Source organism: Hylobates moloch, unplaced genomic scaffold (assembly GCF_009828535.3).
Source record: "Hylobates moloch isolate HMO894 unplaced genomic scaffold, HMol_V3 SCAFFOLD_2, whole genome shotgun sequence".
Taxonomy (NCBI): Eukaryota; Metazoa; Chordata; class Mammalia; order Primates; family Hylobatidae; genus Hylobates; species Hylobates moloch.
The window spans coordinates 56,238,724-56,256,931 of record NW_026652277.1 but is presented as its reverse complement, the minus strand read 5'-3'; the positions used below and the strand labels follow the sequence as shown (position 1 = coordinate 56,256,931).

Below are 18,208 nucleotides of genomic sequence, written 5' to 3'. Positions count from 1 at the left end.
TACACAAGAAAATATAAAAGCATATCAAAGAAAGGCATTATTTTTGCTTAAACTACTATTTATGATGACCTTACTTTTATATCCAAAGTGTGCTGAAGTTTTAAGTGCACTGATTCTTGCTCCTGACGCTGTATTATATCTTGACATTCTGCAAACTGCAAAGATGCCTACAATGGAGCAATCATAAATGGTTTATCTTCCATCTTTATGCACTTATATTTTATTAACCTATGAATGCAGAGCTGCCATCTCTTCAAAAAATCTTCCTGCCCTTCTACCAAACTATATTACAGTGATCTATTTATCTGTTTTATTCAGTGAACTGTGAGCAACTGGAGGCCATGTTTTTATCCTCTATACCCCCAGCAAATACGTAGCTTTTAGTACGTGACGGGCAAACAATGAATGAACTAAGGATGGAATGAGCAAACAGCTTTACCAAAGTATAAAAATTTATATTAAAATAACCACAACTGGCTGGGCACGGTGGTTCACACCTGTAATCCCAGCACTTTGGGAGGCCGAGGCGGGCAGATCACGAGGTCAAGAGATGGAGACCATCCATCCTGGCCAACATGGTTAAACCCCATCACTACTAAAAATACAAAAATTAACTGGGCGTGGTGGTACACAATTGTAGTCCCAGCTACTCGGGAGGCTGAGGCAGGAGAATCGTTTGAACCCAGGAGGCGGAAGTTGCAGCTAGCCGAGATTGTGCCACTGCACTCCAGCCTGGCAACAGAGCGAGACTCTGTCTCAAAAAAATAAAATAAAATAAAATAAAATAAAATAAAATAAAATAAAATAAAATAAAATAAAATAAATTAAAAAAAAACCACAACTGAAATTCACAGAGTCAATATAGCATGTTTTAAGAAACAAAGGTAGCAGAGGTGAGATCGCAAATTATTATATCTAACCATAAAGGCACTGTTTTCTTAGCAATCAAGGATGGTTTTTGTACAATTTTAAGCTTCCAGAGTTTCTAGGTGACAGGAAGAGAGACGTATTTCTCTACAATAAATGGCAATGACAAAAAGTATCACTGATCCTTCTCATTCTTTAAGCTATGTTTCCTACATGCACTTTCTGGACCCCACAAAGTGCCAGCCATTAGCATTACTTTATCATTTTATTGACATTATTAAGAGACTGTATTCTACCAAGTACCCAAGTCACTTTTTGGTAGTAAGTCAGGTGCTCATGGAGACCCTTTTACTTATTCGTGTCACTAAGGATATCAGGAACATCTTACATCTTTGATCTTACTGCTCCTGTGACTATGTTAGCCTGAAAAAGAAAACTTGGCAAAAAGTACGCATTATGATTACACTTTAAAATTCAGAAACGCCTTCTCTATAGGATAGGGTTTCCCTTTGTGCTAGGTGATTGGGATACAACACAGAAATGATACATTCAGTTCCTGTCTACATAGAGCTTTTGTTCAGAACAATTCTATTTGGTTAATAACTACTTAGTTGATAATTACTTCATATGTTTAGTTAATAATTACCTTATCCAGAGCAACTTCCATATTAGTAACCTTTTCTTTCAAACGGCGTTCCTGAGATCGCAGAACTTCCAACTCCCCAGACATCTTGTTTTTTTCTGTGGCAACAGTACTCAATTCCTGACTGAGTTTACTTTTCTCTTCTTTCAGAAAATGTTTCTCCTACAATTATATGAGAGAAAAATATCAGAAATAACCTGTTGATGTAGATGCTGAAAGGTAATGGAAATATAAAATTCTTGTTTAAAGGACCCTGAACCAGGTAAGTTTAATTTATATGCCATTTAATTGCTTCTGAGTTGTGGTTGGGAGCTGCTGGGAGTATGTTATTATGTACTCTCTCCTATTTTAATCATTGCTTGTATTATTACTTCTTTCTAGTCTTAATAAATCTTTGATAAAATCTACAAAATGTGAAATAACTATATTGTCATAAAAAGACAGTGTTTTAGTGAATTGGGATCAAATAATCGTATATCAAATTTTACTAAAATTTATTTTAAACAACAGATTTTTAAAAGATGCATTACTTGAAAGTTTTATGGATTTCTATTGTGTTTCAAGGTTGAATATTCATTTCACAAAATCCTACTGCAAACCCTGTGACAGAAAAACAAATGGGACATATAGTTCCTGCCCTCAAGTCACTTAACAGCCCAATGATGACAGTGAGCTTACTGATATAATAGTCTCCGCTATTAAACAACATTTCATTAAAATTAGTTCATCCTTCCAAAAAAGTGCCACAGAATATGTATACAAAAATAATAAATGTACAGTTGTCAAGTTAAAATACATCAGTGCGTTGAGTCTACATTTCTTTATGTATTTTTTCATAGTGAAAAACATTTATTGTAAATAAGGTAGAAGGTGTTGCTACTGTAAAATGCAAAAAAGTTTTCCTTTTCTGATTAGATTAGGCAGAAAAGGCTTCAGAAGGAAAGAGGGATTAATTGTATAGGCTTTCTCCTTTTTGTTTGGAGGGAATATCTTAGAGCTATGATGAATATTTTCCTTTAGGCAGGGCAGGCATCTTTGTTGACAGCAGGCAGTAACCTCTTAAAGCCATAAGTGCCATCGGGAAGGATAAGCACTGCTTTAGGTTCCCAAAGGCAAAAAAATAAAAAATAAAAAATAAAAAAAGGAGAAAGAAAAAAGTGAATTCAGGATAAGAGAAAGGAAGGGAAGAAAAAATTGGAAAGAAGAAATAAGTCTATATGATAAGGGGTATGCACAAATGTAGGTTTATACTTGTTAATATTTAGCTGCAAACACTCTGAAGTATTTTGGCAGCTCATCATGGATAGTAAATTAGCAATTACTTTGGTTGCACTTATTTTCTACCTGTCATTTACTTTTTCACCTCTATTATAGTCAGTTCTGTTATAAATCTTCTTCTGAAATAGACACCTTTTCCAAAGTAATGGATATACCAGGGAATATTTGAGCATTAGGCAAACTTCATGGTTGCTTATTCGTGAATGAGTCTCATTCATGAGAACCACTAGGTCAATGCAGAAAACTCAACCTAGCTAAACACAGCTGCATAGGAATACACAAGAAGCATACATGCACAATCCTCAAACACCCACCTACCGGCTCTCTCAGTTTTACCAAGTGTTATGGAACCACATCCATCCACATCCAGTGTTACAGGAAACTGTCCTCTTACTCCTCCACAATAACATACAAGCTGCATATATACTTAAGAAAACTTCAGGTCATTTTCAAGACAAAGAGCTATACTTATTATTGTATTTACATATTTCTTAACAATTTAGTATGTGTAAAACTGCTATTGTTTTTATTAGGTTCCTATTATTTTATGTGTCACTAATAAAATTTGTTAGTGTGGTGCTCCTGATCCCGTTGTTCCCATAAGCCCTGTGGTTTTTAATTACACAATTTTGCATAGCACAGTGATTTTTACAAACATGTATGTCACATTATAATGGAACTCACTGTATTTTGTTTATAATCATTCCTTGCCTCTACCAAGAATGTTCTTTTTCCCATTTCCCACGTTTAAAATAGTAGCTGTCTTTCAACACCCTGCTCAAATGCTTTTCTAGGAACTTTTCCCTTGTTTGCTCACCTAGAAATAAGCTTTCCTTTTCCCCTTGCACTTGCATCTCTGCTTCATCTTATTCTGCCTTGTGGTCTGTCTGTGAGTGAACATGTTGGTTTCCCCACTCTGAGGACAGCAACCCACCTTATTTGCATTTGTCACTGCCTCTTCCAAAAACTGTATCTTGCTCTGAAGGGCATCTATCTGACCTCTTTTGGCTGTGATTTGCTTTTGCATCCCCATTGCCACTTTCATAGCTGGAAAAAAAAAAAAAAAGAGGCAAACTATGCCTTAGGTTCTTAAGTTTGAGAGACTATGGTAATTTGATGGTTAAACTTTATGAGAAGGTGACAAGGAAGATCCTCCAAGGTATCTGGGCAGTCTCAAGGAAAAGATCATGGACAAATGTCTTCGGTTTTCATAATATTGGAATATAATAACTTTTAACTACTACTAGAGAGTTTTAGCTGGGAAACATACATATAATCATGTTTTGTAGGGTTTTTGACACTGGGATTAATTTCATTGACCATGATACGTTGCCACCTTTCCAGTAATAACAATAACATTGACTAAACTCATACTTACCCACGTAGAGAAATATATAATATATAATATATGTACTTGTGTGTGTGTGTGTGTGTGTGTGTGTGTGTGTAGACATGGGGGGTGTCACATAAATAATAATATACATTGTATTATTACTAAAATGATTTTTCCAGAAACTCATACTTAAAATACTGCACAAGACATCTAGTATATCTTTTAAAGCGTCCAGTGATATCACAAACCCTTCAATTTTTATTCTCATGATTGTTGTCATGTGCTTGGAACTCACTACCATCTCAGTAGCCAAACTGCCAGCATAAGCATATCTGATTTTTTTTCTTATAGTCAGCTGAGGAAAAAGGATTGAAAATGCCACAGCTTTGAGTCCAGTCTGGCTATAACTTAGAGGTTAAAAAGAAAAATGAAAATATACCATTCATTATAAACAAGCTATCAGAATGAAAGGCCTGACTTCTCATTAATAAGATATAGTTCTTCTATCTAAACTGTCAAAACAGGGTTAAACTGACACTGTATATTGATTTATTAATAGGTTAAAAGTCTGACATTATTTGCTCACCACTTTGAAGAATTATGGTCTGATTAAGTGGATCATGGTTGGCCTTGAAAGGTAATTTTCTCAAACGAATGTTTTTTTTTTTTTATTTTAAGCTGATTTAATAAATAAAAACAAGAATTTGAATGAGAATACAAGGGTTCTGTAGGTAACTTAATAATTGTAATGTCCCTGGGGTGGTTGTGAAGATGCCCGACAGTGAGGCAGGGTTGCTGTCTGGGGAGCAGGGGCAGCAGATCCCAAAAGACCTCTCGAGTGACTTCTCCAAACCCAACAAGTTTATCTGTGTTAACCAGCAAAGGGCCAAACCACACAAAATATGAAACACATCAAGAATTTGTGGTCGTCCTTGCACAGAGACTATGGTAATCTTCTTTATATCATTCTAATTTTAGTATAAGTGCTGCCAAAGCGAGCACAAAAATAAATCTTCTGACATTAAAAAATATTGAGAAATGGAAAAATATATACTTTAATTAGATAAATATTAATTTTTATGGTCAGCTAATGTGGTCATGTCAACAATTATATGAATAACATGAACTGGAAGATAACCTTTTTATCTCTCTGCATTAGTATGGGCAGCAAGGTAAAAGGGGAATAAGTCTAGGTGGTAAGAAGGTCCCCTCACCTAACAATTCAATTTCCAGGATTCCTTTCCATTTTTATCACAGTGAAGGAATCAAGAACTGCCAACTAGCCAGGGACCTACCGTTTATATAGTGTACATGTTGAAAAATAAAGCGTTGAATGGAAATTACTGGTAACTTGTATTTATATCCTTAAAAATAATTACTTGACATTAATAGATACTGAGATCTGTTAGAAATTACTGAAATAGCCACTAGAAATGAAAGATTCAGATAGTTTAGAGATTAAATTAACTCCATGGCAATTTCTGTAAAAACAATTAACTACTGCTACATAACCTCCATCATTAATACCTACTATTGTATATTTCTCACATCATTTAGCACTGTGAAGAGGTGGTAGGTAACGTATTTGAGTTTGTGTTTTAACAAATTTAGTCCATTAAATTAAAAACAGAAGAAAAAATGTTAAATCTAACAGAGCATACATACCATGAACATCAGATCCTTCCATTGACTTTAATGTATTTCTTGTCTGTTCTAGTTCAGACTGTGCAGATTTTAATTGCATTTTCAACTTATTTGTAGTCATTTCCATTTCTTCACTTTTGTTTTGGAAATTCCTTTTTAAGACTTCATACTCCTCTATACAATGTGATAATCAATAATAGATGGTTACTTTTTTCTATCCCATTGTTAATTAAGTATATTTTATTTGTAATTAATGATCACAGAATTTTAGAGCTGGAAGAGAACTCATTTAATTACATCTTCCTTTGTTACAGAAATGAGATGTACACACACAATTCCAGGGATATGACTCTTTTTTTTTAATCTGCTTGGGTGGATCCTATTCCTCCTTTACCCACTTATTACTCATTGTTTTTTCCCAAACATCGTAATTAGTTTGCAGTTATTTCATCTTAAACCTTCTTCTTGGATGACCATGTCCACTAGGGTAGATTTAACCACCATCTGCTGGTAGATGAATCTCCATGACACTATAAGTAACCTGAGGCTGCCATCTGTCTTATCTGACTTATCTCCAGTATCTGTGAAAATACCTGGCACAAACTCATCATTTGATATACTACAATACACATGTGCACGCACATACACACACACACATATTTATTTATATGTATCTATATATACGATTAGATTTATATAGAAAAGGATCAAAGCTCCAGCTCCATTTGTCCAGACATCTCCATGTAGATGTCCTCATGCCACCTGAAAACAACTGCCTCACAGTGACTACATCTCATCCTCCAGCCCTCAAGCCTGCCTTTCCTTCTGGTTCCCTCTCCCAGTTGCTGACATTGCTTTTCCAATACCACAGACTAAAATCCTGAAACCTACACTTAATCCCTCCAACCACTAAGTTCTGTTGATTTAACCTCCAAAAATATTCTTAATTCTTTCCTTCCATTCTCACTGCCACTGCCTTAATTCAAGTCCTCATTCTATTTATCTGGGACGACTGCAAAAATTCTCCTTAACTGCTTGGTCTGCCTTTCTTTTCTCTAATTTACTTACTAACACAGTCCACCTAAAATCTGACAAAAAGTCTCCTACTTAATATCCTTTGTGGGCTCAACATTACCCTGCTCTATCTATCTATTCTGCCTGATTTCTTAGCCCTCATTCATTTTACTTTTGCTCCAGCTAATACTTCTGAGGTCACATTTTGATATTTCATGGCTTCATGCATTTGCCCATAATGTTCTCTCTGCCTGGAATGTCCCTTGCACCTCTTTTTCACCTGCTGAATTCCTTTTCCTCTTTCAAACCCAGTACAGACGTCACTTCCTACAGGAGGTAAATTCTCTATCTTCTGTGCTATCTTTGTACTCAATACACTTTCACTGTGCCTCACACACTGGTTATTCACCCATTTCTATCTAGGTTTATCTCCCCACTAGACTGTGAGTTTCATTGTGGGGTTTCCAGGTTCTATCACAGTGTCTTGCATAGTAAATGCCCAGTAACTTCTGACTTTATGAAGTACGTGATACTTCATACCATACTAATATGGTTTGGCTCTGTGTTCTGACCCAAATCTCATGTTCTATTGTAATTCTTAGTGTTGGAGGAGGGACTTCGTGGGAGGTGATTGGATCATGGGGAAGGATTTCCCCCTTGCTGTTCTTGTGATAGTGTGTGAGTTCTCATGAGATCTGGTTGTTTGAAAGTGTATAGCACCTCCCTCTCTCTCTTTCTACTGCTACCATGTGAAGATGTGCTTGCTTCCCCTTCACCTTCCACCATGATTATGTTTTCTGAGACCTCCCAGCCATGCTTCCTGTGCAGCCTGTAGAACCGTGAGTCAATTAAACCTCTTTTCTTCACAAATTATTCATTCTCAGGTAGTTCTTTATAGCAATGCAAAAATGAACTAATACAGAAAAATGGTACCACAGAGGTAGGATACTGCTCTACAGATACCTGAAAATATGAAAGCAGCTTTGCAAGTGGGTAACAGATACAGGTTGTAACAGTTTGGAGAGATCAGAAGAAGACAGGAAGATGTGGGAAAGTTTGGAATTTCCTAGAAACTTGTTAAATTGTTGTGACCAAAATGCTGACAGTGATATGAACAATGAAGTCCAGGCTGAAGAAGTCTCAGATGGAGATGAGGAACTTACTGGGAAATGAAGTAGAGATCATTCTTGCTATGCTTTAGCAAAGAGACTGGCAGCATTGTGCCCCTGCTCTAGGAATCTGTGGAACTTTGAACTTGAGAGAGATGATTTAGGGTATCTAGCAGAAGAAATTTCTAAGCAGCAAAGTGTTCAAGATGTGGCCTGGCTGCTCCTAAAAGCCTATGCTCATTTGCATTAAAAATGAAATAACCTGAAGCTAAAATTTATATTTAAAAGGGAAGTAGAGCATAAAAGTTTGGAAAATTTGCATCCCAACCATGCAGTTGAAAAGAAAAATCCATTTTTCTGGGGAGAAATTCAAGGCTGCAGAAATTTGCGTAAGATAAGAGGAGCCAAATTTTCATAGCAAAGACAATGGGGAAAATGCCTCCAGGTCATTTCAGAGACCTTCTCAGAAGCCACTCCCCTCACTGGTCTGGAGGCCTAGAAGGGAAAAATGGTTTATTGGGCCAGATCCAGAACCCTGCTGCACTGTGCAGCCTTGGGACATGGTGCCCTACATTTCAGCTGCTCCAGTTCCAACTGTGGTTAACAGGGGCCAAGGTATAGCTCGGGCTGTTGCTTCAGAGAGTGCAAGCCCCAAGCCTTGGCAGCTTCCATGTGGTGTTGGGGCTGTGGGTGCACAGAGGGCAAGAATTGAGGCTTGGGAGCCTCCACCTAGATTTCAGAGGATATATGGAAATGCCTGGATGTCCAGGCAGAAGTCTGCTGCAGGAGCAGAGCCCTCATGGAGAACCTCTACTAGGGTAGTGCAGAGGGGAAATGTGAGGTTGGGGCCCCCACACAGGGTCTGCACTGGAGCACTGCCCAGTGGAGCTGTGAGAAGAGGGCCACTGTCCTCCAGACCCCAGAATGGTAGATCCACTGACAGCTTGCACTGTGTGCCTGGAAAAGTCATAGGCACTCAGTGCCAGCCCAAGAAAGCAGCCATGGGGGCTGTACCCTGCAGAGTCACAGAGGCAGAGCTGCCCAAGGTTTTGGAAGCCCACCCCTTACATCAGTATGACCTGAATGTGAGACATGAAGTCAAAGGAGATTATTTCAAAGCTTAGAAATTTAATGACGGCCCTGCTGGGTTTCAGACTTGCATGGGCCCTGTAGCCCCTTTGTTTTGGCCAATTTATCTCTTTTGGAACAGGAACATCTACCCAATGCCTGTACCCTCAATGTATCTTGGAAGTAACTAACTTGTTTTTTATTTTACAGGCTCATAGGTAGAAGTGATTTGCCTTGTCTCAGATGAGACTTTGGACTTGGACTTTTGAGTTAATGCTGGAATGAGTTAAGACTTTGGGGGACTATTGGGAAGGCATGATTGTGTTTTGAAATGTAAGAAGGACATGAGATTTGGGAGGGCCCAGGGGCAGAATGATATGGTTTGGCTCAGTGTCCCGACTCAAATCTCATGTCCTGTTGTAATTCCCAGTGTTGGAGGAGGGGCCTTGTGGAAGGTGACTGGATCATGGGGGTGGATTTCCCCTTTGCTGTTCTCATGACAGTGAGTGAGTTCTCATGAGATCTGGTTGTTTGAAAGTGTGTAGCACCTCCCCCTTTGTGTGCTCTCTCTCTCTCTGTCTCTCTCTCTCCCGCTGCCATGTGAATATGTGCTTGCTTCTCCTTCATCTTCCACGATTTTAAGTTTCCTGAGGCCTCCAAGCCATGCTTCCTGTACAGCCTGCAGAACTGTGAGTCAATTAAACCTCTTTTCTTTATCAATTATCCAGTCTGGGCTGGGTGGGCTGGCTTATGCCTCTAATCCCAGCACTATGGGAGGCTGAGGCAGGTGGATCACAAGGTCAGGAGATCGAGACCATCCTGGCTAACACAGTGAAACCCTATCTCTACTAAAAATACAAAAAATTAGCCAGGCGTGGTGGTGGGCGCCTGTAGTCCCAGCTACTCGGGAGGCTGAGGCAGGAGAATGGCGTGAACCCGGGAGGCGGAGCTTGCAGTGACTGAGATCATGCCTCCAGCCTGGGCGACAGAGTGAGACTCCATCTCAAAAATAAATAAATAAAATAAATTACCCAGTCTGAGGTAGTTCTTTACAGCAATGCAAGAAGGGACTAATATACATACCAACCATAAACTGGAGTGTTTCACTGTTTAATGTAAGTCCATGGATTTTTCCTTTCAATAAATTTACATGTCTATTTTCACATGTCACTTCATTAGTAAACTTCTAATCAAGCTATTTGACTCAAAGAACTCCAGGTTTCCACTTTCATAAACACAAAACTGTGCAGACAATGTGATTTATGTGAACACCTGTTTTCCTTTTGGAAGCCTGGGCTCGGGATACCTCACACTTCTCTTGGAAATTCAGTACAGAATTTCCAGTACACTGAGGGCTGACTAAAGTTAAGGTCAGTAAGTGTAAGATGTGGGAACTCTTCTTGAGAACTATGAGATTTCATGCTATGAATAACTCCATGGGGGCAGCATAACTATTCATGTTTGTCATGTGAGTGAGACACCCTTCTTTTGCAATTGTGCTAGGGTCTACATTGGCTTCACTGCTAAGACTCTTATTTTTTAGTAGGATTTGCACTGAGGCAACATACCTGAAAGATTGTTTAATTCATTCCTACTTGTTTTCACCTCATTTAATAATTGATCTCTCTCTTGTTTGATGTCCTTCACTGCACGGAGCCACTCAGAGCCTGCATTCACCAGCTTCGCCTTTTCCAGCTCCAAATCACTCACTCTGGCCTCAAGCTCCCGGATCTTTGCATCTTTTTTATCTTTTAAAATCTAAATATATGGATAAATACAAAGGATAGATATAGAAGTAAAAAATATGCACATGTATAGTTATAATTGATAGCTGCTAACACAGTCCTAAAATCTGACAATAGTCTCCTACTTAATATCCTTTTCTGCCTCCTATCTGTATTCCATCTATATTTATTATCTTTTCATTACTTCTCAGGACACTAAATTTGTATTTTATTATAAAGCATCAATAGAAAGTGGGAAAAATATTTCACTTTCTTTTAAGCTTAGATGTCAATTCCTGGTATTGCTTGCAACAACCCTTTATTATTCCTATTCTATCTCCATTCATTCAAAAAATACATATTAAGAACCTTCTTTGTGGCAGGAACTATTTTACACGCAAGGGATATAGAAGCAGGGCTATGACTAGGGTAATGCAAGTGAGGCAGCTAGGTGAGGGCCTCCAACCTGGGCACCTCACTTACCTCACCCTAGTCCTGGCCCCGGATAGCAATAAACAAAACAATGTCTTCATGTCCTCCTCTAGTAAGAAGAGAAGAAAACAAACAAATATTTAATATGTCAGGTAAGAGGAGTGGCAAGAATAATAATAAAAGCAGGTGAGGGGTACAGAATGAATGCAAGGGAGGGGTTGCTACTTGAGGTAAGCTGGTGTGTAGAAAGAGTTCACATAGCAGGTTTGGGTGCTCTCCTCGAAAGGCCAGCTTACAAAGTTGGCCCTTGACTGTCGTCTGGGAACTTGGATTTTGGGAGGGTTCCCACCACCCTAATAAGAGTGGCTCAGTGTGCCTAAACTGTTTGTGCAAACAATGTGTTTATGCTGAACCCCTGCTTTCCTTCTGGGAGCCTGGAATCTGGATACCTGCCAGGTAGAGGGGCCTATGGGACCAATCTCCAATATAAAAACCCGGGCACTGAGGCTTTAATGAGCTTCTCTGGTTAGCAACACTTGACAGGTGTTGTCACAGTGTCTTGCTGGGGCAGGGGGTGGAGTAGGAAGTAAGCATGTCTTGCATAACTCTACTAGGACAGGGCTCTTGGAGGCTCATGCCTGGCTTTCTCTGGATTTTGCCCCATGTGCCTTTTCCTTTTGCTGATTTTGCTTTGTATCCTTTCACTGTAATAAATTCTAGCCTTGTGTATGATTATATGCTGAGTCTGGCGAGTCCTCCTAGGGAATCATCAAACCTGGGGTCGGTCTTGGAGACCCTGCCACAGTTGGAAAGGAAAGGCCTCTCTGATGACGTAACATCTAAGCAGATGCTCCTTATGCTCAAGGAGCATAAGGACAAGCCACACGGACAGTCTGGGAAGAGCTCTGGGTACAGGTAACATGTCTGGGGAACAGCAGGGACATCAGTAGGGCTGGAGTGAAGTGAGCTTGGGGTAAGCAGGAGATGAAGTCAGAGGGGGGCCAAGGGAATGATCAGGTTGCTCAGAGGCAATGTAAGAACTTGAGCATGCATTGTGAGTGAGTCAAGAAGTCATTGGACAGTTTTGAGTATGAGAGTGATGTAGTGTAACAATTTAAAAATACAACTCTGGCTTTAGTATGAAGGAAAACAGTGGCTGGCGTGGGGGTAGGGGGAGAAGCATGGAGACCAGTGAGAAGGCAACTGGAAGAGCAAACGAGAGAGGTGGGAGCTTAGACTGGGGTGGTTTGTGGTGGTGAAAGTATCTGGTCCTTTGACTAGAGTAGGGAATGTGAATATGGCAACTCTAAATCGGCGTTTCCAACTAACTGTCAGAAACCCCCAGCATGGCATGCTTCTGCAAACTCTGACCCAAACATTCCTATTCCTTCTTCACAGAGGGCTTTCCCCTACAATCCTTTCTGACTCTTCTCTGTTAGAGGCACTACCATGTTGCCAGTCTAAGTTTGAACTCATAAAGTCACCATGTCTTTCCCTGTCCCTCACCCCTCATACCCAGCTGTTGACCAAATCCTGCCCAACCTCCAGGTCTGGACTGCCATCACTTCGCATATGGATTGCCACAGTGCTTCCTAACTGGTCTCTATCTGTGTTGGTAAGGCTTCCTAGGAGGACCCCTCTCTTACCAGGGTGTAGGTCTGTGTTGTCTAACACAATACCTGCAGATGACTCTGGAGCACCTGGAATGTGGCCGATCTAAGTTACGTGCTGTAAGTGTGAAATACACACCAGATTTCAAAGTCTTTGTATAAGAATAGAATATAAAACGTCTTGGTGATCTGTTGTATTGATTATAATATTAAAAACACTATATTTTGAATATGAGTTAAATAAAATGTTATTAAAATTAATTTCACATTTCTTTTTAAGTGTCTACTAGAAAACTTAAAATTATATATGTCACTTACACTGTATTTCTGGTGGACAGAACTGACCTAGATCCTTCCAAATAAGTGACATTTGAAAACAGTATTGACTTTCTTTGGTCATCAGATTGTTTCCCCAAATTATCCCCCTACTGGTCTTAGTATCCTGGCAGATGCAATTTGACTGCTATAGCAGCAGTTTAACTGCGGAGACCAATGATACATCTGAAATACAGCCACATGACAAGCTTCTGGCTGTTCAAAAAGGATTGGTGGGGAGCTCCAGGCTTGTTTCACTGCCCGCCTGTGATGGGTTTGGGCAGTAAAGGCCCTAATCTGGGCTGTCTGATCTCTGCCTAGCCACTCCTGGCAACTGTCACACTAAATCCAGCTGGCCTCATGCAGTAAGGGATGGGGAGGGCTTTCCCTGGGACAAACTGAGGCATCACAACACACACAGGACGAGTGCTGCTCGTGCTCCACCTCTTGAGGCCAGCTAATAGAATTCAGTCCTTTCTTGGTCTTATTATTTATTTGTTTTTAAGAAAGGTGTAGCTCTGGGGACCCACAGTTATTGAAATAAAAGTCACTCTGCTTCTCTGCTGTCAATGTGTGCAGCACCCACTCTGAAGAGGTGACAGAAACCAGGAAAGAAACCATAACTTCTACAGCTACGATTCCCCCACCTTTTTTTCTTACCAGATCACAGAGGGAAGTGGATGTGGCATTAGGACTTGAGTTTTAAACATACGTTCTTTGTGTCTGTGTGAAACTCTAATTACCTAGGAAATTATTCCCTGAAGCTGCTCCAGCTCCATATTTAGGAACTGAAAATTAGTTTTACTCTCTCCAAGCCACTTCTGCATACTGATGCCAGATTAATCCACTTCCAACACTGTCTTCTTCATGCTACCCCCTCCTTCCTACCCCTAAACCTTTAATGTCTCCCACACCATCTCTAGGCTAAATAACAGAGTAGGCTTCTCCCCGGGCTTGGAACGCCATCCTTCCTTCTCTTTGTCTAGTTTTTGCCCATTTCAGGTTCCCAGCTCTCTCTGAAGCTTTCACTGGCTCTCTAGTCATGAGCTCCACATTCCTTTGAGGCACTAACACAGATCCTGGATGCTCTCAGGACCAGCAGTATCCACATCATCTGGCAACTTGTTCAGAAACACCAAATCTCACACCCCATCCTAGACCTACTGAATCAGAAACTCTGGGAGCAGGCCAGCAGTCTGTGCTTTAAAAAGCCCTCCAGGCGATTCCGGTTCTCACTGAGAACCACTGCACAGTAACATCTACTTAGGCTGCCTAAGTTGAAACCACAAGGTAGTGCTGCTCTCCAGCAAGTTAAACTCTCTGTGTCTCAGTTTCCTCAGCTGTAAAATGGGATAATAATAGTGCCTCCCTCACAAGGTTTTGTGAGGATTAAATTGATTTAAGTTTTAGAGTATAAGAGTGGGATTCTCCTGTTTAGAACCTTAATACACTAGCAATCCACTAGTGATCTTCCTAAGCAAGGTAGAACAACCATACTTTCTCCTCTGATGTGCTCTGCCCTGCATCACACCTGTTCTAAGGATTTCATTTTAGGGCTGGCCATTAAGAATCCTTTCTATGTCCCTTTTCATGGTGAGTTTGGCCATTTAAAAATGTATATAATCAGTTAAAAACTTAAGCAATAGAAAATTCTATTTTTTTAATGCAATGAACTTGTTTATTTCCATAAGATGGATAATTATCTATTGCTGGCCCTATTTTTAGAAGGAGGAAACTGAAGCATCTACAGTATAAGTGATTTGTCTCCTGCTACTCACCAAGTCAGAGATAAAGGTGACATAAATCCTATGAAATCAATTTTTTAAAAAAAACCATTAAATCGTGTTAAATTTTGATAAGTATTTATCGAGCAACTTCTGGGTGCAAGGCACAAAAATATGGGGCAGGAGGTACAAAGACTAATAAGATGTGTACCCTGGTTGAAGAAGTCTACAATCTTGTGGGGAAAAGGAGACACTGCTACATAAACACACTCACACAGACACACACACACACACACACAGCAATATAGAATGTGAACCAGGTTTTAACAGGTACAAATAAAGTATGAGAAAGTTCAGAAGGAGACCAAAACAGGGGAAAGAAACTAATATTTATTAAATTTTAAATTATTAAGTTATTTAAATTTTAAATTATTAAATAGCCAGAAACTATTAATAGGCTCATTCCTTGATATATACTTTCTGATTTAAGCCTCACAGTAACCCAACAGGTTGTTGGGAGTTTTTTGTTTTGTTTACTTTTTAGTTTGGTTTTGTTTATCGATATCAAAGCCAAGATTCAGCAAACAGTCCAATGTTTCACTCTAAGTATTGAGAGACGGGGTTCAAATTTAGGTCTATCTGAAGAGGGAGAAAATACTTTCCTGTGGTATCAGGAAAGACTTCATAGATTTTCTGATCTTTTTTTTTTATACCCATGATTTTGAGCCATTTTCGAGTCATCCATTCCTTCTGTAATCTGATAAAAGTATTTATCCTTTCTCACAAAAACACACATATGCACATAGAAACAAACACCTTCCAACAGTTTCAGAGTGTCCACAGATACCAAGAACCACTTTTCAGTACAGGTCATACCTGGTCAAAGAGAAATGATATTTCAGAAGTTAAACCACAAAAAAACTCTACAGACCTTAAGTTCCTTTAGTTCCATCTGCCTATCATTAATTTCTTTCTCCAGTTGAGCTTTTTCTACTTGCATAGCTCCAGCAGTTTGTCCATGCTGGCCCACCAGCTGCGTCATGTTCTCAATCTGCTGTCGCAGAATCTTGATCACCTTGTCCTTCTCTGTCATCTGCAGCTTGAGGGCCTCGCATTCTGTCTGCACATTTCTGAGATGATCCCCTTCATTTTTCGAGTGTTGCAGCTCCTGCAACTTCAAGTTCACCTGGGAGCGGAGCTTTGTGATCTCTGCATTGTTAGCCTCGATGGCTCTCTCTTTTTCCTGGAGAGAAGTTGTCAGGTCCGATATTGCCCTCTCTGAGCTCTCCAGAGTCATTTTCTTGGCTGTCAACTCTTCTACTACTTTGCACAGCATCTCTTTGGTGGATTCAAGCTCAGCAGTCAAGGAGGATACTTTTTCTAGACTTTCATTCTTTCCTTGAATTGCTGCCACCTGATTGTTAAAGAAAAGAGAATTTCATAGATTTGGGAGGATAGGTATAGGCAACCTCAAGAGATACAAGTTAACTTAAAAGCATGAAATCATGAATTAGGCAATGTTTAGTAAGATCTTTTTTTTTTTTTTAAGAGATGGGGGTCTCACTATGTTCCCCAGGTTGGTCTTCTCAAATTCCCAGCCTTAAGTGGTCTCCTGCTTTGGCCTCCCAAAGTGCTGGGATTTCAGGGATGAGCCACTGTACCCAGCCATGTCTAGTTAAATTAACTCAATCATTTTGCTGTCAGAACTCTAGCTCTTATAACATATGTAAGACTGACATGCTAATTAGACCAGGGTGGAGAGGGCTTAATTAAATAATAAAGCTCCTCCACAATGGTGTTCTAGAGTGCAGTCTTGGGAAGTTTCCTCTGTGGATGTTTTCTGTACTGATTTAGATTAAGATAACCCTGGCAATGGGGGGAAGGGTGGTGGAATTTACAATAACTACCCCTTATTTTTAATTTCCCTCCAACTTTACCTTTAATTCTACCTCTGAGGAAAAAAATGAATAATGGCTTTTATCCACACACACATTCATATTCTCTGATCCTTGTTTGGAAAAGCTGAAAATTCTAACTTCCAGTTGGTCCTTTCATCTTTCTTCTTGCCCAGGTTAAGCCAGAGAGTAGGTTAATGGCTTTGCCTGGGTCTAAGCCAAGACCAGTCCCTTGGTTTGCTTTCACATTCTGAGAAGCTTACACTTTTGTGGGATGCTTTTTATGTCCCTGTGGCAGTAACTGGCATTAGAACCATGTCTTCCTAGCACAGAAAGTACACTGCTATTAAGAAGGCAGTCTACGTTTTGCTATTGGTGGGTGCACCAGAATGGAATGCACTCATCAGTCTCAATCAGTGCTGAGGCTCGGGGAAAGAGAGGCAAGTCTCTTTTGGGAGAAAAATAAAGCAAAAAAATTTGTTGGAAACCTTCAACCCTGTTGCTCCTCAGGCTGCCCAATAATTTGATGCTTCTCTGCAGCAGAAATAAGCAATTATTAGGTTACCAATTTTTAGGTATAAGTGAAAAGGCAGTTGGATAGGAATTTAGTTTTTCAACAATGTACAAGTGAGATAAAGCTTGACATATTTAGTTTAATTAGTGGTTATATATATATATAACCATATATATATATAACCATATATATATATATAACCATATATATATATAACCATATATATATATAACCATATATATATATATATAACCATATATATATATATATGTAGGCCAGGCGCAGTGGCTCACGCCTGTAATCCCAGCACTTTGGGAGGCTGAGGTGGGCAGATCACGAGGCCAGGAGATCGAGACCATCCTGGCTAACATGGTGAAACCCCATCTCTACTAAAAATACAAAAAGTTAGCTGGGCATGGTGGCACGTGCTTGCAATCCCAGCTACTTGGGAGGCTGAGGTAGGAGAATTGCTTGAACCCGGGAGGTGGAGGTTGCAGTGAGCCGAGATCGCGCCACTGCACTCCAGCCTGGGTCACAGAGGGAGATGCCATCTAAAAATAAATAAATAAATAAACAAAAAATGAAACAAAAAATAAGTATCAGGTTTTCATAAATTGCTCACAGAATCCATAGCTTTATTTTAGGAGCCATTTTAGGTCCATATATGTTCAAAATAAAAAGCTCTATTTAGACATAAAATATATATTTCCCCCAGAGGAGACTGTTTGGCGATGGCACAGCCTATGCAGGCGCTGACCTGCCGCTCCATCTGGCCCTGACACTCGCTCTTCAAGGCCTTGAGCAGGGCTTCCAGGCGCTGCACCTCCATGTTCCGGTCGTCCAGTTCCCGCCGCAGGTGGTCAATGGTGATGCTGTTGCCTGTGTCTCGGTCCCACAGTCGCTTATTCTGCTCCTTCTCCAGACTCAGCTCCTTCTCCCTTTTGTGTAGATCAGCCTAAAAAAAGAGAGGAATGCTTTTTTCCTCCCTGCTATTAAATAATTAAGATAAAACATATTGTCTTTATATCATATTTGGAG

The 18,208-nt window shown here is 39.8% G+C and overlaps 1 protein-coding gene and 1 non-coding gene across 8 annotated transcripts in view; both read right to left on the bottom strand.

Moving 5' to 3' along the window:
- The window catches only part of CCDC158 (coiled-coil domain containing 158), a 107,159-nt gene that overhangs the window by 37,826 nt on the left and 51,125 nt on the right, over positions 1 to 18,208 (bottom strand). For 6 of the 7 annotated variants that reach the window (XR_009211710.1, XM_058433688.1, XM_058433683.1 and 3 more), the window contains 7 exons: positions 17,928 to 18,125; positions 15,693 to 16,175; positions 10,525 to 10,714; positions 5,787 to 5,939; positions 3,723 to 3,835; positions 1,514 to 1,672; positions 75 to 167 (listed from right to left, as the gene is read on the bottom strand). Coding sequence is in view for 6 of the 7 variants with exons in the window: in XM_058433688.1 (XP_058289671.1) it covers positions 75 to 167; positions 1,514 to 1,672; positions 3,723 to 3,835; positions 5,787 to 5,939; positions 10,525 to 10,714; positions 15,693 to 16,175; positions 17,928 to 18,125 (1,389 nt within the window). In the remaining variant the exon portion in view is untranslated. The remainder of the gene's footprint in view (positions 1 to 74; positions 168 to 1,513; positions 1,673 to 3,722; positions 3,836 to 5,786; positions 5,940 to 10,524; positions 10,715 to 15,692; positions 16,176 to 17,927; positions 18,126 to 18,208) is intronic. The other variant, XM_058433693.1, reaches the window with a different exon arrangement.
- On the bottom strand, positions 5,018 to 5,123 carry LOC116477362 (U6 spliceosomal RNA). The gene has a single exon (XR_004250436.1). It is a non-coding gene; the product is annotated as a U6 spliceosomal RNA (small nuclear RNA).